General features: G+C 60.6%; 1 protein-coding gene across 5 annotated transcripts; it reads right to left on the bottom strand.

The window, feature by feature from the left end:
- Positions 1-115: 115 nt before the first annotated feature.
- Positions 116-27,195, bottom strand: CARD10 (caspase recruitment domain family member 10). 5 transcript variants are annotated; one of them, XM_087448941.1, is made up of 22 exons: positions 27,095-27,195; positions 26,035-26,113; positions 24,479-24,730; positions 23,478-23,615; positions 21,679-22,004; positions 17,906-18,139; positions 16,856-17,011; positions 16,167-16,292; positions 14,819-15,010; positions 13,622-13,756; positions 13,219-13,334; positions 12,347-12,375; positions 11,805-11,928; positions 6,426-6,585; positions 5,885-5,996; positions 5,183-5,426; positions 4,934-5,003; positions 3,830-3,932; positions 2,382-2,540; positions 2,175-2,290; positions 1,607-1,722; positions 116-1,365 (listed from the first exon to the last, which is right to left on the bottom strand). In XM_087448941.1, the coding sequence occupies exons 1-22, from the start codon at positions 27,098-27,100 to the stop codon at positions 1,134-1,136; spliced, it is 3,225 nt and encodes a 1,074-aa protein (XP_087305067.1). In that variant the 5' UTR covers positions 27,101-27,195; the 3' UTR covers positions 116-1,133. The 5 variants fall into 5 exon arrangements, with proteins under 5 accessions (XP_087305067.1, XP_087305068.1, XP_004418174.2 ...); XM_087448942.1 differs by lacking the exons at positions 26,035-26,113; positions 27,095-27,195 and adding an exon at positions 24,867-24,987; XM_004418117.3 differs by lacking the exons at positions 26,035-26,113; positions 27,095-27,195 and having other exon boundaries at positions 1,607-1,719.
- Between the last annotated feature and the right edge of the window lie 474 nt (positions 27,196-27,669).

The raw sequence follows: 27,669 nt of genomic DNA, 5'->3' as shown, positions 1-27,669 counted from the left end.
ATGGGCAAGTGGGGACCTGAAAGGTGGTATCAGCATGAGCTGGGGGTGGGGACAAGTCGGGGGAGCGGGGAGGGGGGACAAGGCCACAGAGGCAAGCAAGCAACCGGCCACTAGCTTCTATGACAAACCGTTTAATGTTCCACAATGTGCAGCTTCTGAGTGAAAAAGGCCCATTAAGAATCCACGAGCCGTACATTCTGGTGACAGAGCAGCCAGCCCCTCCCCGCCGGTCCCTCCGAGAGGCAGGCAGGGCAGGGAGCGGGTGCTGTGAGAACATGGTCCTGGGTGTGCTCACCGGGAACACACGGGGTGGGGCATGACATTGACAGGAGAGAACCATGGACACGTGCGACTAAGACACAAAGGACAGGGGCCGGCCCCATGGCTTAGTGGTTAAGTGCGCGCGCTCCGCTGCTGGTGCCCGGGTTCGGATCCCAGTCGTTCACCGACGCACCGCTTGTCAGGCCATGCTGTGGCGGCGTCCCATATAAAGTGGAGGAAGATGGGCACGGATGTTAGCCCAGGGCCAGTCTTCCTCAGCAAAAAGAGGAGGATTGACCGATGTTAGCTCAGGGCTGATCTTCCTCACAAAAAAAAAAAAAAGACACAGAGGGCACAGGGGACAGCAGACCAGGGAAGCCACGAGGCCCACATGTGGAGGTACACACAAGAAAGTGAGCTGGACGGCAGGAGTCACGTGTGACGGGCTCGGGGCTCCTACGAGCAGAGCGGGCTGAGAACCTGGGAGACTCACGTGCCGGGGGGTGGGGACAGACGTCAGCCTGACCTGTGAGAACTTGGGTGTGCAAACCTGTGCATGGGAATGAGAACTCAGATGCTCCGGGTGAGCAATGAGGGAGAGGACGCAGACACGTGCATGAGACCCATGAGAGGGGACACGGAGACACAGGGGCACACGGGAAGACCCAGAGCAGCAAGGACGGGGCGATGGGAGCTCTGCGCCAAGGGCCCTCGCAGGCTCACTCCGGGGAGAGAGCCCAGAGCCGAGGGCCCCCCATCAGAGAGTCCAAGGGTCCAGGAAGGCTCAGGATGGGGAGGGGCCGGCTCCACTGAAGACACCAGGGTCCCGCTGGCAGCTTCTGAAGTGCGTGAGGAGGGCCTAGGAGGGGCCCTCAGGCCTCGCTGCTGCCACTGCCTCTGCTGCTGCCGCGCTCCACCCACACGAGGCGGGCCTGCTCCTGCAGGATGCGGCCGCGCACCACCTTGGCCAGCTCCTCCGCGTGGCCCCACGCGTGCGCGGGCACTTGCACCCAGGAGCAGGGCAACCCCCAGAGCACCTGCTCCGAGCCCCGGCACTGCCGCAGCAGCTCCGAGTCCCGCCAGCCCGGCCGGCCCAGCAGACCCCTGCCAAGAGAGGAGAGTGGACGGCGGTCACAGTGGGGGACGAAGACAGACAGAGACAGAGGGGGATGGACTAAGACAGGGAGAGTCAGAGAGAGAGGACGGACAGGGAGACAAAGAGAGACAGATGGCAAACAGTGAGATGGAGAAGAGACAGACAGAGACACAGAGACACAGAGACAGAGACACAGAGACAGAGAGGAGGCGGTGCTGGGGTCCCACTCCTCCCCCCAGCCCGCCTCACCTGACTTCCCGGACATTCTTCTCGGTCACCTCCACGTGGATGACGATGGGGTAGATGTCGTTCTGGACCAGCTCCCGCACACCCCGCACGCCCAGCTCCAACAGACAGTGCTTCTTCTCGGGGGGCGAGGCTACATTTTACTCCCAGCCCAGAGACCCTAACCTCCCTGCCCCCCCACTGGGCCCCACGGCACAGCCCCCACAGGGTCCTGCCTCCCCATCCAGGGGACCTTGGCAGCGAGGAAAGAACAGGAAAGGAAGGCGGGAGACCTGGGGAAATAAGTCACTTCCCCCTCTGGACCTCCCCGCCTGTAGGATGGGGCTAACCCCACCCCCCACCCCCCAGCCCCACAGCCCCCCACCAGCTCCCAGGGGAGTGCCGAGTTTGAGGACAAGGACGAATAGGTGGGATGTACCAGCCAAACACCTCAGGGGGAACCACACGAGGCCGACTGCCCCAGCCCGGCCACATCACAGTGGGGAGTTAGCCAGAGTCACCGCAAGTGAGCCACAGGCCTGCCCTCAGACTTGGGCTCTCAGGCCCAGAGTCCCCCCGCCCCCGCACCTACCTTCCCGACAGACTCCTGGATGGCGCGGATCCGGCTGCCCAGCCCGGGGGTGGCGGGCCAGGCCTTGGGGGCTCCAGGTGCTGAGGACGTGCACTGTTCCTCCCCAGAGAGGCTTTCTGCAGAGTGGGGAGAGGCAGTGATGAAGGGCCAGGGAGGCTGGCCGCCCCAGGGTGCCACCCCACCCCCTCTCCTGGCACACAGGCTCACCTGCTGGGCACACTTGGAAGTCCAGCCGGGAGCTGGGCAGGTCCAGCAGGTTGCGGATGAGGCGGGGCGCCAGGCACTCGGGCAGGAGCACCACGGGCCGCAGGGCGGACACCAGCAGCGGCCGCACCAGGCTGTAGGGTTTGAGGCTGCGCTCTGGCTCTGCGGTGGGGAGGGGTTCAAAAGAGATGAGGGTACAGGCAGGGCCCCGGCTCCCCTCTCCTAGATACTCAAAACCCCATCACCTCCTCACAAGCCCCCCATCCTTTTTGCCTCCCTAAGTCCTCCCGATGCTCCTCTTACACGTGCGCGCGCGCGCACACACACACACACACACACACACACACACACAGGAGAGCTGCCCCCTCCCTCACTGGGACCACTGCAGTAGGCTCCTCCCTGACCCTCTGCCTCACCCCTGCCCCCTACAGGCCATTGTCCACTCAGCAGCCGGAGAGAGCCTTTAAAACTCAAGTCAGATCCTGTAACTCTCCTGCTTTCAATGCACCAGTGACTTTCCATGGCCCTCAGGAAAAAGGCCACATCCTCCACGTGGGTGACCCAGCCCTGCCAGAGCCCGGGGAGGCAGCGAGTCACGTGCCCCATCAGACTCTACTCCTGCCTCACAGATCAACCACCTCCTACCACAGGGCCTTCGCACGCCCTGGGAAGGCCACAACCCCGCCCCTGCAGGGCCTCTCCACGTGCTCCATGGGACCCAGTTCTCCTCCATTACACGTCACACTTTTTAATTATGTTCACAGGTGTGATGATCTCATCAGCAGGCATCTGCCTCCTGCCCCCTACTAGGCACTACACTCCAAGGGGGGGACCACTGTGTCCCTTGGACCGAGCACAATGCAAGACAGAGCTGGTGCTCAACATCCCCTCACTGTACTCAACGTCCTCCAAACACACCACACACAGCCATGCCTCTGTGCCTTTGCACAAGCTGTGCCAGCTGCCTGGAACAAACTCCTCTTCATCCTTAAAGGCCCCAGTTCAAACAATCTCCCTTCCAAGAAGTCTTCCCTAACCACCCTCTCCTCTCCTCCTGGCCCCTCAGAATTGCTACCCCCTTATCTGGGCTCCCCCAGTCCCTTCTCCCTGATCTGGCCCGAGGCCTCACCCTACTGCCTCCAGGAACCCCCTGGGGTCCACCTGGCACCTGCTGCCCCCCACGTGTGAGAAGCACAGCCACACATGCTCTGCCAGACGAGAACAGGCCCACGCTCAGGCGTGCCCTGAACTCATACAGACCCACAATCACATTCACACGCACGCCTCCCCCCACCGGCTCCCTCAGCCCTGGCGGCCCATCTCCCACCAGGGGAGCCTCGCCTCTCAGGCCCCCGCCCCCACTGGGACCCTTCCACAGGCCCTTCCAAGCCAAAGGACACACAGGTGTGCCCACCCCAGGACATGGCGAGCCACGCAGATCGCACCCTCACCCGAGCAGGGCTCCAGCAGCAGCTGCTCTGGGGGCTCCCCCGCAGGGCTCCCCAGGTGCTTGGGCTTCACCAGCCGCAGCTGGTCCAGGGCTCGCTTCTTCAGCTGGGGAGGAGGCAGGGCGTGAGGGACACCTGAGGGCCCAGCTCCATCCCACCCTCAGGGAGAAGGGAGAGTAAACGGGACCCTAGGCAGAGAGGGCCCCACTACCACTGCTGTCCAGGGCCTCTGGGTCAACACAAGAGCCCCCTGCCCACTAGGCCTTCTCCTGCCCCCACTGGGCCGGGCGCAGCCCCCCAGGTAGGTGAGGGCAACCATCCCTACAGGCCCAGGAGAGCAAGCCTGTCAGAGCCAGTTAGAGCCAGAGGAGCCTTAGGTGCACTCCCACTTTACAGATGGGGAAACCGAGGCCCAGAGACCAGAGGAACCTAATGTCACATAAGAGACAAACTCTGGGGTCTCTTCCCATGAATCAGCAATGTGACCTCAGGTAGGAAGATGAATGACAGCAGCAATTACACCGACAGCGGACAGGCATCGGAAGCCTACAACGTGACAACATGAACTAGGCCCCTGGCGCGCATGAACTCATTGCAGCCTTCCTCTGCCCACCAGGCAGGAGCGTAATTCCCGCATTTTACAGATGAGGAAATAGACCCTCCAGGGAGGGTCAGACGCTGTCCAAGGTCACATGGCTGATAAGCAGCAGGGCTGGGATCCAATCCAGGCAGCCTGGCTCCAGAGGCCAGGCTCTCAACCCCGCTCTCGTGCCACAGCCTCTTGAGTTACTTAACGTCTCTGAACCTCACTCCCTTATCCAGGCATTGGCAAAGGCGATGTGGCTGTTGTTCTGTTAAGCGCTTACCACGCCCCACGCACACGGCACATCTATCTCAGTCAATCCTCTCCACTGCTCTGGACATTAACCCTGTTGTTGTTCTGTTTGCTGGGCACTCAGACGATCCACCAGGTCGGGGTGAAGGAGCGGGTTGGGGGCCTCTGTCCTCTCCTCCCCCAGGGCGTGGAGCCTGACCTCTCCCTTCTGGACCCCACTCTTGGCACCCCCTCCCCCCAGGCCCTCGCCCTGCCCACTCAGCCCTGCTTACGTTACTGCGGGGCCCTCGGTGCCGGCTGGAGGGCAGGCATTTCTCCTGAACTTCTAGGAGCTGCTGGGCTCTGTAGGGGAAGCATGTCAGGCGTTTGTAGGGAGAAGCGGAGCCCCTCACCTCCTCTTCTCCAGCCCCCCATCCTGTCCCGGAGGATGGTGAGGGACTGCAGGAGGAGGGAGACAAAGTCCCCCACCCCAGTCCCAGCTACCAGGGGACCCCGTTCCCAGGCCCCTGGCTCTGTGTCACCTCTGGTAATTGGGCACAGTGCCCCGGTCCAGGTCGCGCAGCGTGAGGGGGTCGACCCGGGTGCAGAACCACTCCCGCCGCCGCTTGTACGCTGGGTCCAGCAGCCGCAGGATCTCCTGGGCTTTCACGCATAAGGCATGGGGGTCGGCCCGCTCGGGCAGGGTGAGGTTGGCTCGAATGTAGAAAGGCTCAGCACACAGCCCCTTCACCCAGGCGTCCAGGGCCTCATGGAAGGACTGGCAGGCTGGGCATGGACAGGGCAGGGGCAGCAGGGAGGACAAGAAGAGGATGAAGTCAGGGATCGGCCTCGGAGAGGCCAAAGACACGGCCCTCCCGAGGCCCGAGCTGTCAAGACTCCTCCCTCCCCTTCTTAAGGTGAGAGTCTGAGGCCCAGAGAGGGTGGGCACTTACTCATGGCCACCAAGCCCACTAGGGACAGAACCAGGACTCCTATCGAGTGCTCCTTTCACTGCAAGATGCTCACTGAGGACAGGACAGAGGAAGGGCACAAGAAGCGACTACCACCAAGAAGGCAGCGGTGTTGGAGCGACAGGCACTGCCAGGAGGCTGGAGGCGGAGCGTCTCCCTCCTGGGCCTCCATTATCCCACTGGCACCGTGCCGGGGATGAGCCCTCTCTGGGCCCTCAGCTCTGACCTCCTGGGACTCGCAACTTCCCAGTCCTCCCCACAGGCCAGACTTACCCTTGTCGTCCAACAGGAAGGGGAGCGTGGACACCTGGTTCCAGGGCAAGGTTCTCTGCAGGGCCTCGCCCTCCAAGCCCGCCCCCTCCAGGCCAGCAGCCTCGGCCCTTGGCTGGGAGAAAACCCGGGCAGGGAGGGAAAGAAGTGAGCCTCCCAGCCCTGGGGCTGGAGGAATGCCGGGTGGGGAGTGGGGGGTGTGGGTGACCGTGTCTCATATTCAGATACCCCCACTTCACAGGGGGTTGCCCGGGCAGACCCTGCTCCGCTCCACAGGACGGCCCGCCCAGCCTGGCTCTCTCCCACGTTTAAGGGCGGGATCTGTCCACGTGCTGTCAGTCTCCCCGACCTCCCAGCCCCTGCCCACTCCTATTTCATTTAACGCTGGCTGAGGCGAGAAAACCAGCGATTAATCACGGAACCTGCCTCTGCTCCGGCCAATCCCCAGAAACACCGCCCAGTGACCCAGATCTACCAATCAGAGGGCGTCCAGCCCCGCCCGAAGCATTGACCCCGCCTCCAGCTCAGAGGGGAGGGGCCTCACCTCTCTTGGTTCCGCCCTGGCCGACCCGGGCCCAGAGAGCACCCTCCGCACCACGGCCCCGGACCAGCTGTCCCCAAGGAACGACGAGCCATCTGGGCCCTTGTCCTGGGGCTCCGGCCCCCCCGGGGGGCTCCGGCCAGACACCCGGATGGCCAGAGACCTGAGAAGAAAGACGGGAGATGGGAATCAGAGCTCAGTGTGTTTTGATTCAGTTCAACATTCCTGGACAACCACAGCGATTCCCGAAGTGCGCCATGACTCCCACCCCCGGGCCATTGCACCTGCTGTGCTCGCTGCCTGGAATGCGCTTCCCCTTCTTCTCTGCCTGGGAAATTCTGCTCATCCTTCAAAGCTCAGGTCAAGAGCCACCTCTCCCTCCCGACCCCTGGCCGGCTTCCTGCAGGAGCGCACCATCTGCACCTTGCCCTGGGTATGCATCTTCCTTTTTGTTTCCTGCACCAGAAGGAACACCCTCGGAACCAGCCTTCCATCGTGCTCTGGATCCCTAGCACCAAACATGTGTCTGGCACAGAGCAGATGACTAATAAAAGCTTGTCGTGCTCACAGTCTAGGGAGGGAGGTCGCCATTAGAACACGGCGGCAGAGATCAGAGATGGTTCCGGCCGGCAGTGGGAGCACAGGGGAGCGGCTTCCCAGAGGAAGCCCAGCTGGGCCACCCCGCGGGGTAGAAGAGAAGCCCGTCGGAAACAGACAGAGGAGATGCTGTTCCAGGCTGAAGGGCTGGCATGGGCAAAGGTGTGGAGGGCAGAACACAGGAGGAGTGGAAGAGTTTAATCACAACAATAATAACAGTAACAGCAAACACTCCCTGGGTGCTTCCCATGTGCCAGACGCCACGCTAAGCTCCTCACCCTAATTAACTAATTTAACATCCTGGGAAAGAGCTCCCGGAAAAGGCAAGCAGGAGTGAGCCTGTGGAGGGCACGGAATGAGGACGTCTGGCCTTCCTCTCGTGGGCAGAGGGAACCACTGAGGGTTAAGACAAAGAGTCACCAAGATCTCCATCGTGGCAGGGCTCTGCCTGTCCCTGGAGGAGAACTGGTGAGGCCCTGGGGCCAGGCTCAGAGACAATGGACCGGAATTCTCTTCCAGGACCCCCTGGCCATGGGATTAGGGAAGGGGAGAGGCCAGAGTTAGTGGGTGTGCCCAGCTGAAGAGGAGGCCCAGGTGGAGCCCGGGTGTCCTCCCACCTCCCCACCCACCCTCATAGCAGCAGCGCACAAAGCCACACTGCCCCCTGCTGCCAGCCTGGGGCGGGCAAGGCTGCAAGGCCCTGAACAGAATCAACACCCAGGTGGAGGGCGATCTTTGAGCCTGGGGAGCCCGTCTCAGCTCCTGGCCCCTCAGTCAAAACAGAGAGCCAGGCCAAAGGGCTGCGGCTGGACAGGGGTGCTGGGGTGTGGGCACTGCCTTCTCAGGCTCCTTCAGCCCCGGGACTGGCCTGGCTGCACCGAGGTGGTGTGGAAAGGCCTGGACAGAGTTGGGAGGCCTGATGCCGAGCCTGGCTATGCTGCCCAATGGCCGTATGGCTGGAGCAACGCTGTCTAGCTCCAAACCCCAGCGTTAACTGTGCCCTAGACACGGGCGAGTGAACGGTGCTTGGTTCTGTCACCACGTCCATCAAGCAAGGACAATGAGGGCACCCGTCTCCACTGTGGGATGTAGGGATAACGCAGGAAGAGGTGGAGGCCAGAGGGCTCCGGGGGCTTCCAGCCGCAGGCCTGCCCCTAGTGGGCTGTGAAATTCTGTGTTTAAGCGGAATGGAACAGAAGGCCTCAGGCTGCCTCCCCCCAGGTAAACCCGACGGTTGCCTCGTGACCCTTTTGTCTCAGGCATGTGTTCTGGTTTCTGGGTTTCTCTCTCTGTGGGCTGCAGTCAGCAGAGTTTGAGGCAAGTAGCACAGAGGGCGCCGGCAGGAACTCGGGGGCCAGACGGCCCAGCCGCTTAACCTCAATCCTCAGCAGCCCGTCTGCGTCTACTACCTCATTGTGAACTGCAGGAGCTGAAATAGAGGACGCTCTTACAACAGTGCCCGGCGAAACTAACGGCTCAGGGAAACCCAGACGTTCACAGTCACCGGGTGTGATTCAGAGCAAGCCACCTCTCCGTGGGCCCAGTAACCCCACCTGTTACAAACCCAGACAGCTGACCATCACGGCTTCCCTGGTTGAGGGCCCAGCCAGCAGCATGCACCAGGCCCTCCACGCCCCACCTGCCCACGCCTCCCCCGCACGCCCCTCCCCCCGCGGCTCCAGCGTCAGGGCGATTCCTCGGCCACCCCAGGTTTTCAGCCTCTTCTTGCCAACTCCTGCTGCTCCCTGAGACCCAGCTTGGCACCCGCTCCTTCAGGACGCCCTTGCCCACCTCCCCCAGGGACCAAGTGACTTCCCTGAGCCTCCACCGCCCCGGGCTACCAGCTCTCAACACTTTTCAGAGTCCACCTGGGGCTCGCAGGGACAGAGTGCAGATCAGGCCCCTCTCAGCCCCAGGCCTCCGCAGACGAGCGGGTCAGGGAAGAGAGAGGAACACGGCGGGCGGCGGGGGCTGCCTGCTCCAACCTCCCGGGACTCCTGGGTCTCCAGCAACACAATCTCCATCCACAGGGATGGACCCCAACCCTGCCTGTGGGCAGCGGGAAGGATGGGGTCCCCGTCCACCAGGTGAGGGCTCCCAGCCCCAGTGTTAGGTCAGGAGGTCGGGTCACAGGGGAGCAGAGGGGAACAGGGCCAGTCCTTCACTCTGCCAGCTCTGAGCAGTGATGGGCCAAGAGGCCTCGATAAGTGTCCCCCTGCCCCAGGGCACTGTGGGAAGATCTCTAGGCGTGTTCGTGACTGCTTTGTTCCAGGTCAGGGACCTATGAGGCTGAGACCTAAGCTCGTCACACAGATTACCTCATTAATCCTCCCCACAGCCCTATGGGAGGCATCTGTTATTCCCCCCATGTTAGAGAAGAGGGAAACTGAGGCACAGAGAAGTTATCACTTGACAAGTGTTGCACAGCTGTGGGTGGTGGAGGCAGGCAATGACCTATTCAGACCCTCTCTGTGCAAGGACGGAAGTGCCGGCCATTGGGTGTCTACAACACAAGTGCGGGCGGGGCGGGGCCTGCCAGGGAGACAGCACCCTGATATTCTCCCAGTGCCCTCCCTACCTGCCCCCGACTCAGTGCCCCACTTGCACTCTTGGGCTCTTCCTCACTGTCTCCTCACCTGTCCATCTGTCTTTCCAGCCTTCGGCCTGCCCCAGCACGCCCACCGTCCATCATCCTCTGCTCTGCCCCAAGGCCCTAGAGCCAAGAAGAGCAGGAGAGAGCAGAGGGCTGAAAACGCCCAGCACACGGTGAGGACTCAACAGGAGCGTGCGGTGAAAAGTAGCTTATTGGGAAGGAAGGCACAGTGGAATCCCCAGCTCCACCACCACGCGGCCTGGGGACAAACTCCTGACTCTCCCTGAGCCTCATTTCCCCCATCTGTATAATGGGGCTAAAACTCCCAGCCTTGCAAGGCTCTCTGAGAATTAAGCAAGAACAGCGACAATAATAATAGCTAACAGCTAACATCACCATCACTGTGAGACAGACACTGTTCTGAGCTCTCTAATAGGAATACTGGAACCCCCACAATGACCCTGGGGGACAGGAACTATTGCGACTGCATTTCACAGAGCAGGAAACTGAGGCACTGGGAAATGGACCTGCCCGAGGCCCCACGGTACCAAGTGACAGAGCCGGGATTTCAGCCAGCCCCCAAATCTGTTCTGCCCCACTGTGCTGTCACGTTACCCCAGCACCTCGCCTCCCTCTGCCTGTTCGTCCACCTCCTTCTCAGTCCACTACCCCCGCTCCCACCCCGATCTGTGTTCTCCCCCATCTCCCTCCTTTCCAGGAACGGCGTGGGCAGCAGAGGTGGCCCCGTGTGATCGTGGGGCCCGGGCGGGGGCTGGGCCAGAACCTCCTGCTCCCTCTGCCGCATCCCGGCGCCCCCTGGACAGCAGCCAGGACCCCTGCTGCCGGCCGGAGCTGGAGGAAGGGAGGAAGGGCCGAGGCAGGCAGGAAGGGAGGCACCTCCGTCCCTTCCCCCAGAAGCACGTCCTGCATGGGGAGAAACAATGTCGCACTGGGCCTGCTGCCGGGGGTGAGGGTGGGGGCAGGGGCCTGGACACGGGCCTGGCCAAGCTGCTTCCAGGAGGCAGGAGCTTGGTCCTGCTCTGCCTGACTTCTCGTGTGACCTGGCCTCTGTATCCGGCGTCCCCACGTTCCAGCTTGGACATTCAGTGCTTCCTACACCCTTTCCAAAAACCCAAATCTGATCAAGTCGCTGGGACCTTGGCCCTGGCACTCCCCAGCTGTGCGACCCCAGGCAAGTCGCTTAAGCTCTCTGAGCTTCAGTTTCCTCTTCTATCAAACAGGGGTGACCATAATAACACCTACCTTCCCAGACAGAGAGAATAAACTCCCAGGACAGAAAATGCTGTCAGGCGGCTAGCAGCTGGCCCTGCACTTACTAATAGCTCAGCCCTCCCAACTTCCCAGGATGCACACACCAAAGTCCACACTTCCCCAGCCTGACTCACACAGCCGGCTGTGACTCAGCCCAGCCTCGACTTTCCCCCTCTCCTGCTCAAGCTCCAGTGACCGCCAAACTCCAGGCCACCCCTGGACAGCCTCTGCTCTCTCCGCGCCCAGTCACCCAGCTGCCCTCCCCACCTGCTCTCGCTCCACGGCTGAGGTCAAAGGCCACGTCCTCAGCTCGGCCCCCTCTATCGCCCGCCCCTGAGATGGGAGGGCGGGGGCGGGACACTCATGGACCAGCACTGACGGAGCACACCGCCGGCCATGCACTCTGAGCCAACGTGTTTCGTGACTCCTGTCATGGGCTTGGGGCCAGCCCAGCTGCAGGGGCTCCCGCGGTGGCCCCACTCCACCCACTGCACAAAGCTTTGCTGGGCTGCTCAGTCCTGCTGGGAGCTCAGAGCCGGGGAGGATGGGCAAGTAGAGTGTCAGTGCAAGCAACAATTACCATGTACTAAGCACCTACTAAGCACCTGGCAAAGCCGGGTGCTCTCCTGACATGAGTTCTAACCTCAACAACACCCACACGCAGAAGAGATCACTGTCCCCCTTTAGCCGATGCAGAAACTGAGCCCAGAGAGGTGAGGTGACCGGCCCAAGTCACCCAGACGATAAGCAGCGGTGACAGGATTTGAATCCAAGGTCGGCCTGTGTCTAAAAGTCTTACTATTCTGACAGATGCATAAGGCAAAGGCCCAGCAGCTGCTCTCTCCCCCTCGCCCCTGCTCGCCCTCTCCAGGAATCCAGGACCCGGCCCCCCAGCTCCACCACCCCAGGCAGCCGGGTACCTGTTGAGGAGATCCAGGCCACAGCCTCTGGCCAGGAGGCAGTCCGGCTTTCCCAAAGGCCACACGCTGTCGGAGGACGAGGACGAGGAGAGGCCGGGGGACCAGGGCTTAAGCGTCACGCTCCCTGGGGAGGAGAAGAGGGGTTCAGAGGTGCTGGACTGAGAAACAGGGGAGGCCTGGGGTCCACGAGAAGGAGCTGAGCCCCAAAAGCCCAGAGATGGCCAAGGGCCCAGAGGCCTGGGGCCTGCCAGGGTGACCCTTCAGTGTCCTGGAAGAGGGTAGAGGGTGGGCTGGAATAGAGGAGGAGCCCCAGACAATTCAGCCAGGAACAGGAGAGAGGACGGGCCTGGGCTCAGGGGGACAGGTGTGAACCAGCTCCCCCAGGGGCCTCCTGAGCAGAGCCTCCCTGCCTGGCCAGGGGGGAGTGGGGCCTCAGGGAGGGGGACGCAGGCCAAGGGCAGAGCAGGCAGCATAGGCCTCAGGTGGGCTGAAAAGCCACCCCCCAGATGAGCCCTCCACACAGAGTCCCCAAGGGCCATTACCTGTGATGTCCGACATGCTGCTGAAGGACCTGGCAGAGAGAGGGTGGCGAGGGGGCAGGCGCTGAGGCACGGTGGGCACTCTGCCCCACCCTCATCTCCTGCCCCCGGGCCACCAAAAGGTCCTGCAGCCCCCAAGCACATGCAGGCCAGACCCAAGGCAGGGGTCCCAGGCACAGGGCACGCATGCCACCCAGCTCCCCTAAACCCACAGGGCGAGAAGCTAACGTCCTGACCTCTGCCCATGTCCTTCCACCTAGAATGCCCTGGCCCATCCTTCAATGCCACCCCCTCCTGGAAGCCTCCCCTGATCTCTCACTCCTACTTTCTACCTTTGTCATTCGTGGCTCCCAGGTCTGCCTCCCACACTAGACCGTGACCTGCTCATCGCAGGCCCCAGTCACAGCGGATTCACTCATCGGATCAAGCCCATGACAGGGGACGTACCCCAGGAGGCGGGACACCTCGCCCTTGGTCCTGACCCCAGCAGATATGGCCTGGTTTTTCTGGCTGCCCCGTGCTGCTGATGCCTGAACGTGCGCTGGCTTTCTTGCCTGCAGTCCCTGACCCCTTGGAACATTCTCTGTGTCCCTAGTCCTGAACCATCCAGGCTTTCCCTGGATTTAGGATTTTTGAGGCCTGACCTCCAGTGACTCTCCTGCCAGGGTGCCTTTTGGCCTGGTCTTAACCCCTGACCTCGGTCACGCCCATGACTCTTGGGACCGGGGTTTCCAGAGCTCCAGTGATGTCAGGCCAGTAAAGGGAGGTGACGGCCTGGACCCAACTCGGGCATTAGGGATTCTGGGAGGTGGCTGCTTCGGGAAATAGCAGCACCAGCTCCCTGGGCCTCTACTGCTCTCCCCCCAGCCCGTTACCTCTTCGGGGGTGCGGGGTCCTCCTCGCGCTGCCGGCGGAGGATGGAGCCTGCGCTGGGGGGGAAGGGCAGGATGGAGAGCCGGTTGATCTCCTTCTCGCTGTCTGTGGCCTCCTCCTGCAACACCACAACGGGCCTGCTCACCCCCACTGTACCTTCCCACAACCCAACGCCCCTGGATTGTGCCCATTTCACAGATGAGAACTAGGGCCCAGAGCAGAGGCATGGGCTCTGCGAGGTTACGGCGTGTGGGTGGCTCCCCGTCTCCTGGCACCCAGGCCTGGGCCCAGCCCCGAGCTGGCTCTGGGTGAGCTGGAACAAGGCACTTGGCCCTCGTGGGCCTCAGTTTCCTCACACGTGAAACGGTGTCCCGCCCCACATTTGGGGTAGGGCAGGGGTCTTACCGAGGTGAGGGGCTCAGATCCTCCCGTGACAGCTGCCTCCCCGGCTGCTTCCGGGCCCCCCAGCGGGGAGGGGAACTCGCTCAGGCTCCAGGTGCTGCTCAGGTTGGAGCACAGGGAATGGGAGGAGGCGCAGGCCTGGGAGAGGAAGGGGTGGGAGGGGTCAGCAGTGCTGGGCCGGGGCCAGCCACAGCCATTTACTGAGCGCCGGCCGTGTGCCAGGAACAGGGACACAGTGGGGAACGAGGGAGCTGGATCCCTGCCCTCATGGAGCTCACAGCCTAGCGGAGGGAACAAACTGTACACAAACAGACAGATGAAGGAAATAACCCCATGCTGCCAAGAGAGCAGAGAAGAAAGGTATCCAGGGTGGGGAAGGCACTCAAAGACCCCACCCAGCCTGGGGTCATCAAAGTGCCTGGTTCCAGAGAAAGTGTAGTTTGAAGTGAGAACTCAAGGATAAGTAGGTGTTAAGTAGATAAAGTTACGGAGGATGGTCTAGGCAGCTAGAACAGTATGTGCAAAGGCCCTGAGGCAGGACTGTGACACATCCCAGGAATTAAAAGGCTGAGACCCAGAGAACCAGGCTAGAAGGAGGGAGGGAGGGAGGAAGGGGCCCATCCAGCAGGGCCTCTAGGGCATGGTAAGGGGCTTTGTCTTTACCTAAAAGCAAAAAAGTCACTGAGGGTTTTAAAAAGTGAGAAATCACAGATTCACGCCTCCTGCTCTATTCCTCTAGGCATTAAACACCTGGCATACTGATCATCTTCAAGCAAACCCAAGAGAGGAAAAGGCAGAGTTCCTGGCAGAGGTCCGAGGACCAGTATCTGGTTTACAAGGGGTCTGGGGGCCCAGCTCCAGTGCCTGCTGGCTGCGTGACCTTCGGCAAGCTTCTGACCCTCTCTGGGCCCTGTGCAATGACGGAATTGGACCAGCTGGGCTCAGAGGGACTTCAGGGCCCATGTTTTGCATTCTAAGATGCTCACAGGCCCTAGGGCAGCCGGGCTTCTCCAAGTGCATGCAAAGAGAGGCTTCAGACTATTCCTAGCACCCAAGGAGCAACCCTCAAAACTCAGACACCCACACGCTCCCGTCCTATTCCCTGATGCCCCAACCCACACCCGTCCCAGCCAGAGGCTCCCACTCCCGCCACGACCCCGGCACCCCCACCAGGGCCCTTGGACTCGGGACCCCGCTCACCTTGAGGCAGGGGCTGCCCTGGACCCGCTGCAGCTGAGCCTCCAGCAGGGCCTTGGCACCCTCCAGGCCGGTGAGCGTGCTCAGCAGCTCGTCGCGCTCGGCCTCCAGGCCCCGCACCTGCTTGCGGTACTGGTCCTTCTCGATGAGGCTCTGCGAGTACTGCAGCTGGATGCGGTCGCGGCTCTGGATGGCCTGGGGGAGGCACGGGAGGGGCTGGGGCCAGCGGCAGAAGGAGCCACGCTGGCTCCGCTGTCCTGGCCTCCCGACTCTCAGAGGGGGGTGGCCACCGGACCAGCAGCCGACGTTTACTAAGTGCCTCCTGTGTGCCGGGCCCTGTGCTAAATATCAGCTCGCTGACCCCCACACTAACTGTCCAAGTTAGAGATTCTCATTATTCTCATCTTACAGTAGGGAAACCAAGCCGCAGGGCGAGAGCCGGGATTCACACCGAGGCAGTCCAGCTGCAGAGGCCAGGCTCTTAACTTTCCCGAGAACAACGTAAAACTCTTCTGAGACCAACCGTGTGCCGGGGGCTTCATCCACGGCATCGGTGTTAGTGGAGGAGCCTGGGTTCAAACCCAGCCCACGGCACACTGACCACTTTCCCCATAACGAAGACCAGGTCCCTGGGAGCTGGGCCCGTGGCCGGGACCTGCCGCCCAAAGCCTTCAGGGGGGGCTGGGGCCAGAGGCCCAGGGGCTGGGGGCAGCCTGGTGAGGTGCAGATTCCTGGGCCCACCTCAGACCACCAGAGTCAGAACATCTGGGGATGGAGCCTCCACTGTGCATTTTCACCAAGCCCACCAGGGGGTCCTGAGGTCCATACTAACGTGAGGACTTCAACTCCTCTAGTGGGACTGGTCCAGGGACAAAGCCTCGCGCCCACCCCCCACATGGGGAGCCTCACACAAGGAGGGCTGGGGGCCTGGAGGAACTGGCCTGGGGTCCTCAGCCCACCCCTTGCCCTCAGGAGATGGGGGCCGTGGTACCCAGGGCCTGGGAGCCAGACCTTTTGAGAATGTCTTCATGAGCAAATATTTGCAAGCACCTCCCTGCGTAGACCTCGTCCTTGCCATGGAAGGAACAAGGGATTCAGAAATGCAGGGCGCCAGGACCAGCTTCCGTAACTGTCCCCGGAGCTCAGGTGAGGCAGGTGTGTTCGAGGGGCAAGGCTGGCAGATCTCAGCACCAGGTCCCATGTCTGTTTCTCCTGGCCTACCTGTCCCATCCTACACCGACCAGTGCCCTGTTAAAGTCTTTTCCTACTAGTCTCGTCCACCACTCCTCGTCTGCCCCTGTACCAGAAGCATGGCCGGACCAGGGCTGCGCGCACAGCAGGCTGGGCTCACCTGGTCCCGCTCCTTCTCGATCTCCTCCAGCTGGGCCAGGACGGTGGCCATGCGGTGCTTATACAGGTCGCAGTCCTTCTGCAGCGTGCGGTGCTTCAGCCGCAGGTCCTCCATCTCCTGCAGGTACTGTGGGTGGGGCAGGGTGCCCAGGTCAGACCACAGGGCTGGGGGCGGGGGAGCTAACCAGCAGGTGCCCAGCAGGTCCAGGGAGAGAGGCCTGAGCCCCAATAACAAGTGCCCGTCTCCACAGCTGTGTGGCCTGGGCCACTGACTTCACCTCACTGGGCCTCAGCCACCTAATCTATAAAATGGGGACAGCAATAATAATGACACCCTCCCGGCCAACTGTGGCCTCCCCGTGTAAACTGTAATCCACCCCCTTCCCCTGTCCTGCTTGTTCCTTCTGCTGCATGAAGTAAATGACTAAGGATTACGTGCATGGCTACTGTCTGTCTCCCCTGCTGGAATTTACCCTCCACAGGAGCCGGAACCTTTGTTCTGCTCACTGATGTATCTCGATAAATATTTAAGAATGAATGAATGCACGGTTTCTAGCACAGTGCCTTCAGGAAAGGTCGGTGAAATAAACCGATGATGTCCACCACCCTGCCCTCCCCAGGAGCCGGGCTGTGGGCAAGCAGGAAGGTGGGGGCCAGGCAGGGGAGGACGGGGTGCACGGGGGACACTACCTTGTCCCGCAGCTCCTCGGCCCACTGCAGCTCCCCCTGCACGGCGTGCAGCTTCTGGCATAGCTCCTGCCTGCTGTCCTGAGCCTCCCGCCAGTCGTGCTCCAGGATGTCCAGGAGGATGCGCTCCGAGCCTGGGGCCCCCGGCCGGCTGGCCTCCTGGGGGTCAGAGTTCACAGCCGCCTCAGCCTCTGGGCCAGGGCCCTCCGTGAGTGTGGCGGGAGGGGGACACACAGCCCTCAGCCCTGGGACCCACCCCACTAGCTCCGCCACCTTGGCTGAGGGCCGTGACCTCTCTGGACCTCGGTTTCCCTGTATGTAGAGTGGGTGTGGCCCCAACTAGCCCTGCCCGCCCTCCAGGGAGCATCTGGGGTGCAAATGAGGTAAGTGGATGAGGGCGTGCTCGGACAAGTTCAGCCAGGATCTTATCCCTAAACAAGATTCAGCCCACTCTCTCTTGCTCAGAACCCCACCCACCGCCCAGGGCAGCAGACGCGTGCTGTTTCCAAGGCCTGTTCCCGCCCCTCTGACAGGGGTCTTCACGGGGGCTGAGCCTGGCCCAGGCAGGTAGACCATGGCCCGAGATCCAGCCCCCAGACCCACACCCAGCCAGGCACCCCCAACCCTATGAAATACACCAGAGCCCTGGCTCCCACCCCCCACTTCCTGTGTGGAGTAGCGGCCGGCGGCAGCCCCACGCTGCCACTGACCTGCCACAGGACACCGAGCAAGCCCCAGGGCCGCCCAGACCTCGGGGATCTCAACCTTTCCAGGGTCACAGACTCCTCTACAAATCCGAGGAAAGCTGGGGGCCCTCTCCCCAGAAAAAAGTTCACTCCAAAATCAGGTGCCCAGTGTTAGGGAATTCAGAGACCACCAGGGGCCACCCAGAGACCCCGGACGAAACGACCAGGGAGAGCTGAGCACTAAGGGCCCTCCGCCCAGAGCTAAGACAAGAGGCCCGCCAGGATTCCACCCAGATCTCAGATCCCCGGCTCCAGAGGACGGGTGAGCGGCAGGAGGGTCCCCCACGCCCCAGCGCTGCCCCGGTACCTGCTGCAGGCCCTCCTGCAGCTCCTGCAGCGACGCTGTCAGCCGCTGGTTCTCGGCGCGCAGCTCCGAGACGAGGTCGGCGTTGTCCAGCTCCTTCTCCTTCTCCTTCTCCTTCTCCTTCTCCTTCTCCTTCTCCTTCTCCTTCTCCTCCGCCCCGGGGAGCGGCCCCCGGGCCCTTCGCAGCAGCGTGCACTCTTCCTCCAGCCGGCTCACCTTGAGCTTCAGCTGGTCCACCTGGGGCCCAAGACACGGGTCAGCCCGGAGAGGGACGCAGCCCAGGGAGGGACCAGCAGCCAGGCCAACAGGAGAGACCCGCGCCCTCACTCCTCGCTGCCTCCCGGGCCCCAGAGGGGCCTGAGCAGGAGTCCTCCCCAGACTCATCTAGGAAGAAGGGACAGGCTGGGCGACTACAATGAGGAAGGAAGAGGGGCAGCCACCCTCCCAGGGGAATGGGCTCCAAGGACTCGTGCGTGGATATGCTGCATCACAGCACAATTCCCACGGCGAGTACAGGCAGTGTGGCCCAGGACCGGCATGACGAGGAGAAGCAGAGCTGCCCCAAGAACAGGGGGGCCAGGGCCTGGGCCCAGCTCTGCCTCTACTCAGCGTGGCCGTGGGCAAGTCACGGCCCCTCTCTGTGCCCCGATCTCCTCATCAGTAAAATGGGGCCAGTCAACATCCCGCTCCACCCCCTCCTCCCAAAGTCACTGCAAGAATCAAACAAGACGGTGGCAGAGGCCTTTAAACTGTCAGAGGCTGCTGCCGAGCTGCCAGGGGTGTGACAGCGGCTGTCTTCACAGCTTTAAATAAAACCCCAGAACCCCTGCCTGTCACCAGTTCGGTGTGTGCAGCCAGAAGCTGGCCCAGGGGGTGGGTGGCCGAGTGGTGGCCGCCTGGCTGAGAGTGGATACGCACGGCCAATTTGCTGGATTAAGAACGCACTCAGCCAGAGTGCATTATTCTCTAAATTCACGTGGGGTCTGAGGTGATGAGACAGTGACAAGAGGAGCAGCAGGTGGCAGGCCACAAAATGAAGTCACTGTTGGAAAAAGGGCATGATGACCTCTGATGCCACACTCAGGCACGCCAATGCCTGGTGCCCCGGGAGCGCCTGGTCTTGGAAAATGACTCGCAGCCCCCACCCCTCAGCGTGTAGCATGACCACACACGCGCACACACGCACACACGCACACACGCGCACACGCACGGGTCTGGAGGCTAGTCGGGCACTGGAATTAACAGTCCTCTCCTCCTCCGCGAAAGACTCAGAAAGAAATTCATGACTCTCGCATTCCTTTCCCCTCACAACACACGCTTTGTGAACCGCCAGAGAAAGACAGCCAGTTAGAAGGGCAAGTGTGGTCACTCTCGCTGGCAAACCGCAGCCCCACACACGGCCTCTCCCCGGACCCGCGGCCAGCGGGCTCCCCCGATGAGCTCAGGGGACGGGGCACCTGGGATCTCCGCCCAACACCAGGAAATACGCATGCCTTTAATCCCGGTGTACAAACTCACTTAGCACAAAATTACAGCATTCGTTCCTTAAGTTTATGTTGCTTAGAAATAACAACTCATTAAATTTGCACCTTATAAACACAGTATTAAATCGCAGCCACCACACACCTGTCCATGGGGGGAGGGGACCCAAGCTGCCCAGCCAGGCACCATCAGCTGCACTGCTCATTTCCACTGCAACGCCTTTGTTAACTTTGTGGCAGGAAAGCTCCAGTAAGTTGAGGCAAATTTACCGTAGCTACATTTAAAGAAAATCTCATCTGTGATTAAATTTCACCACTTACCCTCTACCCGCCGAACTGGGGGAAAGCAGTCATTGTCTGCTTAGTGGCAGACCACCTCACCCCTAGGTTGTCACACTACGTGCACCTGCAGACAAGCTGCAGGTACACGTCACCTCTTCTTCATCCCCCTACCTCACCCCAGGGGACCCCAGACGGGCATACACACGCACAGGACACCCCCCAGTCACATGCACACACCCGACCCAACTCACCATCACACCCAACCCAAAGGTGGGACAAGCCGCGCAGGCCACAGCCCCTTCCGCACCCCTGGCCCATGGCCATCACGCTGTCCTTGCCAAGCAGCAGAATCCTCTTCCAAGAAAACCTCACAGCAAGTCCCATGTCCATTTCAGACGAGGAGGACCTGGGTGAAGAGGGGGGACCCCCGCCTGCAACCCACCCACCCCACCCACAGCAGTGCCAAGAGCAAAAGTCAGAAATTCTCAATCTTGGGACCCTGGGGAAGTGCTCTAACCCACTTCTCTGTGCCTTGACTTCCTCATCCATAAATGGGGACAATAAGTGCCCCCCGCCCCCATCCCAGTGGAGTTGCTGGAAGATTAAAGGAGTTGGGCGTGGCAAGCACTGAGGATGTGCCCGCACACAGGATGCTGTATCGTTGTTGTACCATCCTCATCCGGGACCTCCCGTTTCAAGGAAGATGAGGAAACTGAGGCACAGAGAGGGAAGCCTTGCCCGTGCCACCCTTCGCTCAATCTGCAGCCAGCCTGCGGGCCTCAGACAGCCCTACCGCACGCCAAACACCACGCAGGCCCTGGGACGACGGCCTCACGGTCACCGGACACCCACCCATGGGCCTCCTACACCCTCAAGAGGGCCCGGCAGCCTGGGCCCTTCAACCTGTGGCCTCACTGCCCCCCGTCAGGACTCATTTCCCCAAGTATCAACCCGGCGGCACGCACAGCCGCAGGCTCCGGCACAGAGATGCACCCACACACACAGCCTCACACGTGCCACCCGTCGTCCACGGGCACCTGCCTGCAACACCGCAGCCACAACTGAAGCTCATGGGGTCGGGGGGCTTCCAATCCCAAAGTCAGAACCCCGGGGGACCTCACGCAGTATTGCCAAAGAGAGCCTACTGCGGGCCAGCGCTGCTAAGTCCTTGGGACAACCCCCTGCGGCAGCCAAAGAGCAGCTTTCACTCCAGCTAAGTCCCAGGACGAAACCAAGCAAGTGAGGCTCGGGTTCTCTGCCTGTACGAGAGGGGTGGGCGAGATTCCCCCTGGATGGGGGCAGGCAGAAGAGCATCATGGGGCGGGGGCCAGCGCTGGCGCCAGGCGGACCTGGTTCAAGTCCAGGCTGTGCCGCTTCTCGGCTCTGTGACCTTGAGCACGCCCCTTTACAATCGAAGCCTCAGCGTCCGCATTTCGAAATGAGAACCTGGTGCACGGTGACTTAGCGGGATTGTATGACATGATGCACGTAACCTGCGTGGCACACAGCAGCACTAACAATAACTGTCAACAACAGTGGCTGACAGCGACGTAGGTCTCGAGCACTAACTGTGCCAGTCACTGTGCACGTCTTCAACTCACAGAATCCTTGGAACCTAAGGATGCTCGGCCCCAGCACTTCCCGACATCCTGGGCTGGATCGTTCTTGGTTGTGGGGCGTCCTGCGCACTGCAGGATGTTGAGCAGCACCCCTGTCCTCTACCCACTAGATGCCAACAGCACACTCCCAGCTGTGACAACCGAAAATGTTTCCACACACGGCCAAATGTTTCTGGGAGCAAAATCGCCCCCAGTTGAGAGGCATGATCATGACTCAATGAAACAAGTGCTATCAACATCCCCACCACACAGATGGGAAAACCGAGGCACAGGAAGGTGAAGGGACTTGCCCATGGTCCGCCAGGTGGCAGAGGGGGGCTCTGGGACACCAGCTGCCTACCATATTACCGTCATTTTTTGCAAAGGTTGCCCTGCCCATCGCCCCAGGGCCTACCGCCAGCTGCAAGTCACGGCTGCGCAGCACGGCCGAGTTCTTCTCCTCGCTGAGCTGGGCCAGGCGCATGGCGATCATGTAGTTCTCGTCCTTGAGCCGCAGCAGCTCCAGGCTGCCCGCCTCCCAGTCCTCCCGCAGCCGCTGGCAGCGCTCCTGCGCCTGCTGTTGCTCCCGCAGCCGCTGCTCCAGGCCCGCCCGCTCCTCCTCCAGCGCCCGGCCCCGAGCCTGCAGCTGCTGCTCCCGCTGCAGCTGGCTCTTGCGAGCCTCGCGCAGCCGCCGCACCTCCGTCATCAGGAACTGAGTCAGGCCCTCGGGCCCCTCCTCGTCTGCCCAGGACAGGGGAGACAAAAGTCAGGTAGGGCAAATAAAACCCAGGCGATGGCAGACTGCACAGAAAAACCCAAACCATAAAAACACTACAAGGAAATCCTGGAATATATTTTTATAATTTGGGGGTAGGGAAGGTCTTCCTAAACAAGACACAAAATCCAGGAGCTATAAGAGAAAAGATGGACAAATCCATATAAAAATGTTTAAATTTCTGAACGATGAAAGATGTAACAAAGTTAAAGACAAGCAACAAAGCAGGAGAAGATAAATATAACAAAGGATTCAGAGCCACAATATATAAAGAGCTCCTACAAATCAATAAGAAAAGTCAAACAACCAAATAAAAGTATGGGCAAAAACTATCAAGAGGCAAGTCCCAAAACAAAAATGGCTAATAAACATAGGAAAAATATGCTCCAACTCACCAGCAATAATAAGAATAGCCAATAATATTTGACTTTATTCTTTGGGCTAGATATATATATTAATTTATTTGGTCTTCATGACAACACTTAAGGTAGGTACTATTATTGTGCTCATTTTAAAGACAGAAAAACTGAGGTACAGAAAGGTCAAGTCATTTGCCTAAGGTTTACTAACTAGCAAGCTGTGAACTGCACCTCTCAACGAAGTACAAACTTAAAACAATAACCTATTACTTTTGACATATCAGACCAGCAAAAATGTTCTTAAATGATCCCCAGGATGCATGAGGGTACAGCAAAACGAGCACTCACACAGTGCTGGTGGGATGTATGCTGATTTAACGTTTAAAATTTCACATACTCTTTTTAGTTCTCAGAACCTCTGCTCCTGAGACACACATTTGCACAAAGATGCACACAGAAAGATGTTCCCAGCATCATTTGTAATGTTGCAAAACTGGAAACAACCTAGATAGCCATCAACAGGGGACCAGTTAAATGACTTATGGCACAACATCACTAATGAACACTGTTCAATCATTTAAAACAAGTGTGACAGAAGTGGACGAATCACTAAAATCAGTGTTCTGAGGAAAAGCGAAATACCAAGCAACACATGTAGGATGATCCCGTGTGTGTGTGTATAAAAGCAAAGAAAAAGGAGACTCGCCAAACTGTTACCAGCAGAACAGAGCTGAAGGAAGAAGTAAAGATCTTTTGTTTTTATTCTAAAGTTACCTGGTGCATTTGAATTTTTTACATAAGAAACTAAACCCATGAATGCCTGACACACACGTCTGAAAACAATTTTAGGGGGAAAGAGCCATGTTAAATGTGTGGGCTCTGAACTCAGACTAAGTGGATTAGGATCCCAGCCCCATAGTCAGCCTGCTGTGGGGCCTCAGGCACACGGCTTCAGTTCTCTCTGTGCCTCAGTCTTCCTATCTGTCCAACAGGGATAATAAGAACGCCTCCCTCACAGGGACGGGTAAGGAACCTCTGCACTGGTGTCTGAGGCGCTGGCACCCACCAAGGCCTACTCACCGAGGATCATGGAGCAGCGCTGGGCAGGCTCCTGGCCCGTGAGCAGTGTGAAGTGCTCAGGGTAGTAGAATTCTAGGGCTTCCAGGAAGGCCTCGTAGCCCCTCTTGCCACGGCAGCGCAAGATGTCCATCAGACGTCCTGGGGAGCGGCAGACGGGTGCCCTGGGGTCAAGGTGAGGGCGTCCCCCAGTGCCTAGCCACTTCCTCCCCCTCCCAACTCATGCTCCAGGGCCCACGTTCCCCAGATTTTTGAGTAGGTGACACACAGAGGGGCCTGTCTCAACACATCACGGGGGAGAGCCTGTCTGCCACAGCCAGAAGAGCCAAACCCCGGCATGGCCCCTGTGCTTCAACAGCCCCCCAACCCTCTGCCCACCCCCCACTCACACGAATGCAGGACCAGCAAATGCAGCCTGCTTTTTCAGTGGCACAGAGAAGCCCCCCACCCTCAAACGAAAAGTAAAGTATTTCTCCCATTAGCCAGCGCTTGAAATTCCACCACTAGACCCTCATCCCTTGGCCAGCTCTGGTTCAAATGCACACCCAGTGGGACAGGGGACCCTCACAAAGCCGAGACGGGTCTTGAGCACTGGGAAAATGACTCTCCAAGGAGTGTGTGGCACAGAGGGAAGGGGCAGAGAGAACCCAAGAGATCAAGGGGCACAGGAAAGATGCCAAGTCCACGCCTGTGGCCGGGAGGTCCCAGGCCCAGCCTGCACCGGCAAACCCCGCTCTAACGTGGGCCCAGAAGTGAGAGGAAACCGAAGACAGACAAAATCCAGACGCTGGTGTGGGCACCGCGGACCCGCGGGGCCGTGATGGTGGTGCAGGAGGAGTCGAGATGGTGGGCGCACCCAACCACCCGACTCCACCGACGTGGAGACCGAGGCCCAGGGCTCCGTACGCGGCGCTCAGGGACGCGGCCCGGGGCCGGCCCGGGCCCGGGCCCGGGGAAGGCGGGGCACCGCCCGCTCGCGCCGACCCCGCGCGCCCGCGGCTCACCGGTGCGGTTGACGCGGCACGGGAAGCGGTAGGTGCTGAGCACCTCCTCCTCGTCCTGCTCGTCGATGACCCGGCACTGGCGCAGGTACGGCGTGAGCTTGGCCGGGTTGAGCGCGCGCGTCAGCCGGTGCCGGACGCCCTCGATGCGCTCCCACAGCGCGTCCTCCTCCGCCTCGGACCCCGAGCCGGCCCCGGCCTCCTCCTCGGCCTCCTCCGCTTCGGCCCCGCCCGGCATGGCCGCGTCCTCGGGGTCTGGGGGCCAGAGGCGCGCGGGTCAGCAGGGGCGCCCCGGGGCGGGCTGCGCCGGCCGATCCCACCTCGGCGCGTCGCCCGCAGGACCGGCCGCCCGTCGCCGCCGGAGCCCGCCCCCCGCGCCCCCGGGACTCACCCCGCTCGCCGCCTCGAGCTCCCGGCTCCGCGCTCGGGCGGCGGCTCCGGCGGCGCAGGGGCGGTGTCCGCGGCGCCCCCGGCTCCGCCCCCGTCCCCGCGGCCGCCCGGGCTGCCCGGGCCGCCCCACATCGCCGCCCCGGCCGGGCCCGAGCTCCGGCCGGCCGGCCACCCGCACGTCCGCCCGCACGCCCTGCCTCCCGGCCGTCCGGCCGCGCGCCTCCCCCCGCTTCCTGTTTCCCGCCGGCTCTCCGGGCCAGCGCGCGGGGTCGGGGCGGCCCGCCCACACCTGCCGACCGCCGGGCGGGGCGGGGCCGGGACACGCACGCTCAGCCCCTCGGCGCCCGCCGCGACACACCTTCCCCCGGCCGCGCCGCGTCGCTCCCCACGCCCACGACACGCCCCCGTGCCGGGATCCCCGCGCCCACCCGGCGCGGGCCTTGCACGCAACCCGCACAGCCGCCACGCCGCGCACACGTCACCCCGGCACACGGCGTCACACCAACCCACAGGGCTCTCATACAGAGCCCCCACAGCACCATGGGCCCACGTAACCTACACATCACACCAACCCTGTGCGTATGCCACAGACCTGGGCACGATGCTATCTGCTCCGTCTCCCAGGGAATGGCAGTGAAGTGTGGGACGAGGCCCCCGTTTCAGACAGCTCCCACAGGCCTCTCCAATCTATCCATGTCCAAAGCCCTTCCGTGGCCCTGCTCAGCTCTGGGGCCACTGGGGCCCTCAGGGTGGGAACACTGCCTGGGAGCCTCGGATCCTGATCCCTGCTGAGCCTCTGACCGGCTCCTGACCTGGGCAAGGCTTGCCCTCTCAGGCCTCAGTGTCCACAGATACACTGTCAGCTCTGGCACCTTCCCTTGAGCCTCAGGGCAGCCCCTGGGTGGGCAGCAAAGTACAGAAGTCAGGGCCGCCTTCTCAGAGATGGAGTTTGAACTCTCCGGGCACCACTGCTAAGTCTCCTCCCATATAAGGTCTCACTGGAGAACATGGGGACCAGGGACCACATGTTTCCCAAAGGGTGTGCCTCCAGATGCTTGACCCAGAAATGCTTGGGAGTGGTTCTGTGGCCAAACTTAAGTAAATCTAAGAAACGCTGCATCCCTAACCCGCCCCCCCACACACACCTTGGGAAACTCGTGGTCACTTACCATGATAAAGTCTATACCCGCATCTGCTGGTATGGGCGATACCATCTCTCCATGCATTAGAAACTGCCAGCGGTGCCTGCTGAGAGCAAGGATCGGAGGGGGGCAGAGCAGGCGCAGGAAAGAGTTGTGAACGCCCCAAACTCCTTCCACACTGTCTGAATTAAATGCCACATGTACTTGTGTTACTTATCCAAAGAAATAAAAGTTTCCAACGAATAGGGACTCTGAACAGCTCTGCATGAAAGAAATTGGTTTAACTTTGTATATCCCCGTGTCATTTACAAGCTTAATGAACCACAGACGTTTTTTATTACTTTTTGTTTGTTTTTGTTTGGGGGATCACCTGTTTATATCCAGGGGAAATGCTTTGGAAGTACTGACTTCTAGTGTAAATTCCTCAATTCACAGAGGAGGAAGCAGAGGCCCAATAAGGCAAGGAACTAGCCCAAATTCACACAGGGAGGGGGCAGTGGGACAAGGCCAGAGCCCAGCCCCTGGCCCCTCTTTCTCCTGGCCAGGCTCTGTGCCCAGCTATACACCAGGCCTCCCTCCCAACACACCCCATCCTCTCTGTGGCCCCGGTGCCATCAGCCTCTTGCACACCTCCCAGCAGCAGCCCTGCTCATTGTGAATATTTTTAACTTGGCCAGGAGAACGGGATGAAACCTTGGAAAATGCGCCTGTGGTTAATTATTTTCGCATCCAGAAGCCTAAACAGGCTGGGAGATAAGGCTCCAAAACCAAGGAGCCTGAGGACCAGTGGACAGAGAAGTCAGGGCACACTGGGTCTGAGCAGGGGGTAGCTGGGTTCCCCTGGGTGCCCGCCACTCCTGGGGAAGCTGCAGTTCGCCTGGGCACCACACACACATATTCACATGCACAGTTACACACACTCACAGACACACACAGTCACACACACACTCGCCCACAGTGGGTATAGAGCCGGGTGGGAGGGAGATGGGGACGTATCTGCCTCCCTGCAAAGCAGAGCCTCCTCATCAGTCTCCTGTCCCTGGGCACCCACAGCACCCAGGGTGGAAATGTGCAATTAAGCATTCACCTCCATTATTGTCCTCTTGTCGGTTCTGCTACATTCATCTTATCTCTACAGCCACACCAGGAAGGCAGGGACGGCAGCCGGGAGAGAGGGTCCAGACTCCACCAGGGGCCCTGGTCCTATTGCAGGCTCACTCGTATGGGTGCTGTTCTTCTGAGCCTCAATCTCCTTGTCTGCAAAAGGCAGGTGGTGAGTCATCCCAGCCACACCTAGAGAGGGAGACTGTCTACGAGCAGAGAAAGTGCCCTAGGGACCTACATTTGACCTTAGTTATGTCTCCTTGGACAAATTCCTTTCCCTCTCAATTTCTACTTCTGGAAAATGGGCCTGACAATCCCCCTACCCAGGGACTGCCTCTGAGCTGCAATTTCTCCATTTGTGAAATGGGCACAGGGCGGTCAGTCCTCTTCCTGTTCCGTAGCAAATCATGTCCCCATGTCTCAAACCAGTCCTCATCCCACCACCTCCGACCCCCTAGTCCAAGCCACTAACCTGCCCACCCACAGGGCTCTGGACCACAGTCCACTCTGCAGCCAGAGGGATCGCCTTAAAAACAGTTAAAACTCTCCAAAAGTTTC

This window comes from Ceratotherium simum, chromosome 25 (genome assembly GCF_057802395.1).
Source record: "Ceratotherium simum simum isolate JZ-2026a chromosome 25, ASM5780239v1, whole genome shotgun sequence".
Lineage (NCBI taxonomy): Eukaryota > Metazoa > Chordata > Mammalia > Perissodactyla > Rhinocerotidae > Ceratotherium > Ceratotherium simum.
Note: the sequence above shows the minus strand (reverse complement) of the source record. Positions and strands in the feature narration are given on the sequence as shown.

Coding starts and splice junctions, on each gene's coding strand:
- CARD10 (XM_087448941.1), bottom strand. Junction 3,933..4,933: donor ACCGAGGGCCCCGCAGTAAC/GTAAGCAGGGCT, acceptor CCTCCTCCCCAG/CTGAAGAAGCGAGCCCTGGA. Junction 1,366..1,606: donor AAGAATGTCCGGGAAGTCAG/GTGAGGCGGGCT, acceptor CTCTCTTGGCAG/GGGTCTGCTGGGCCGGCCGG.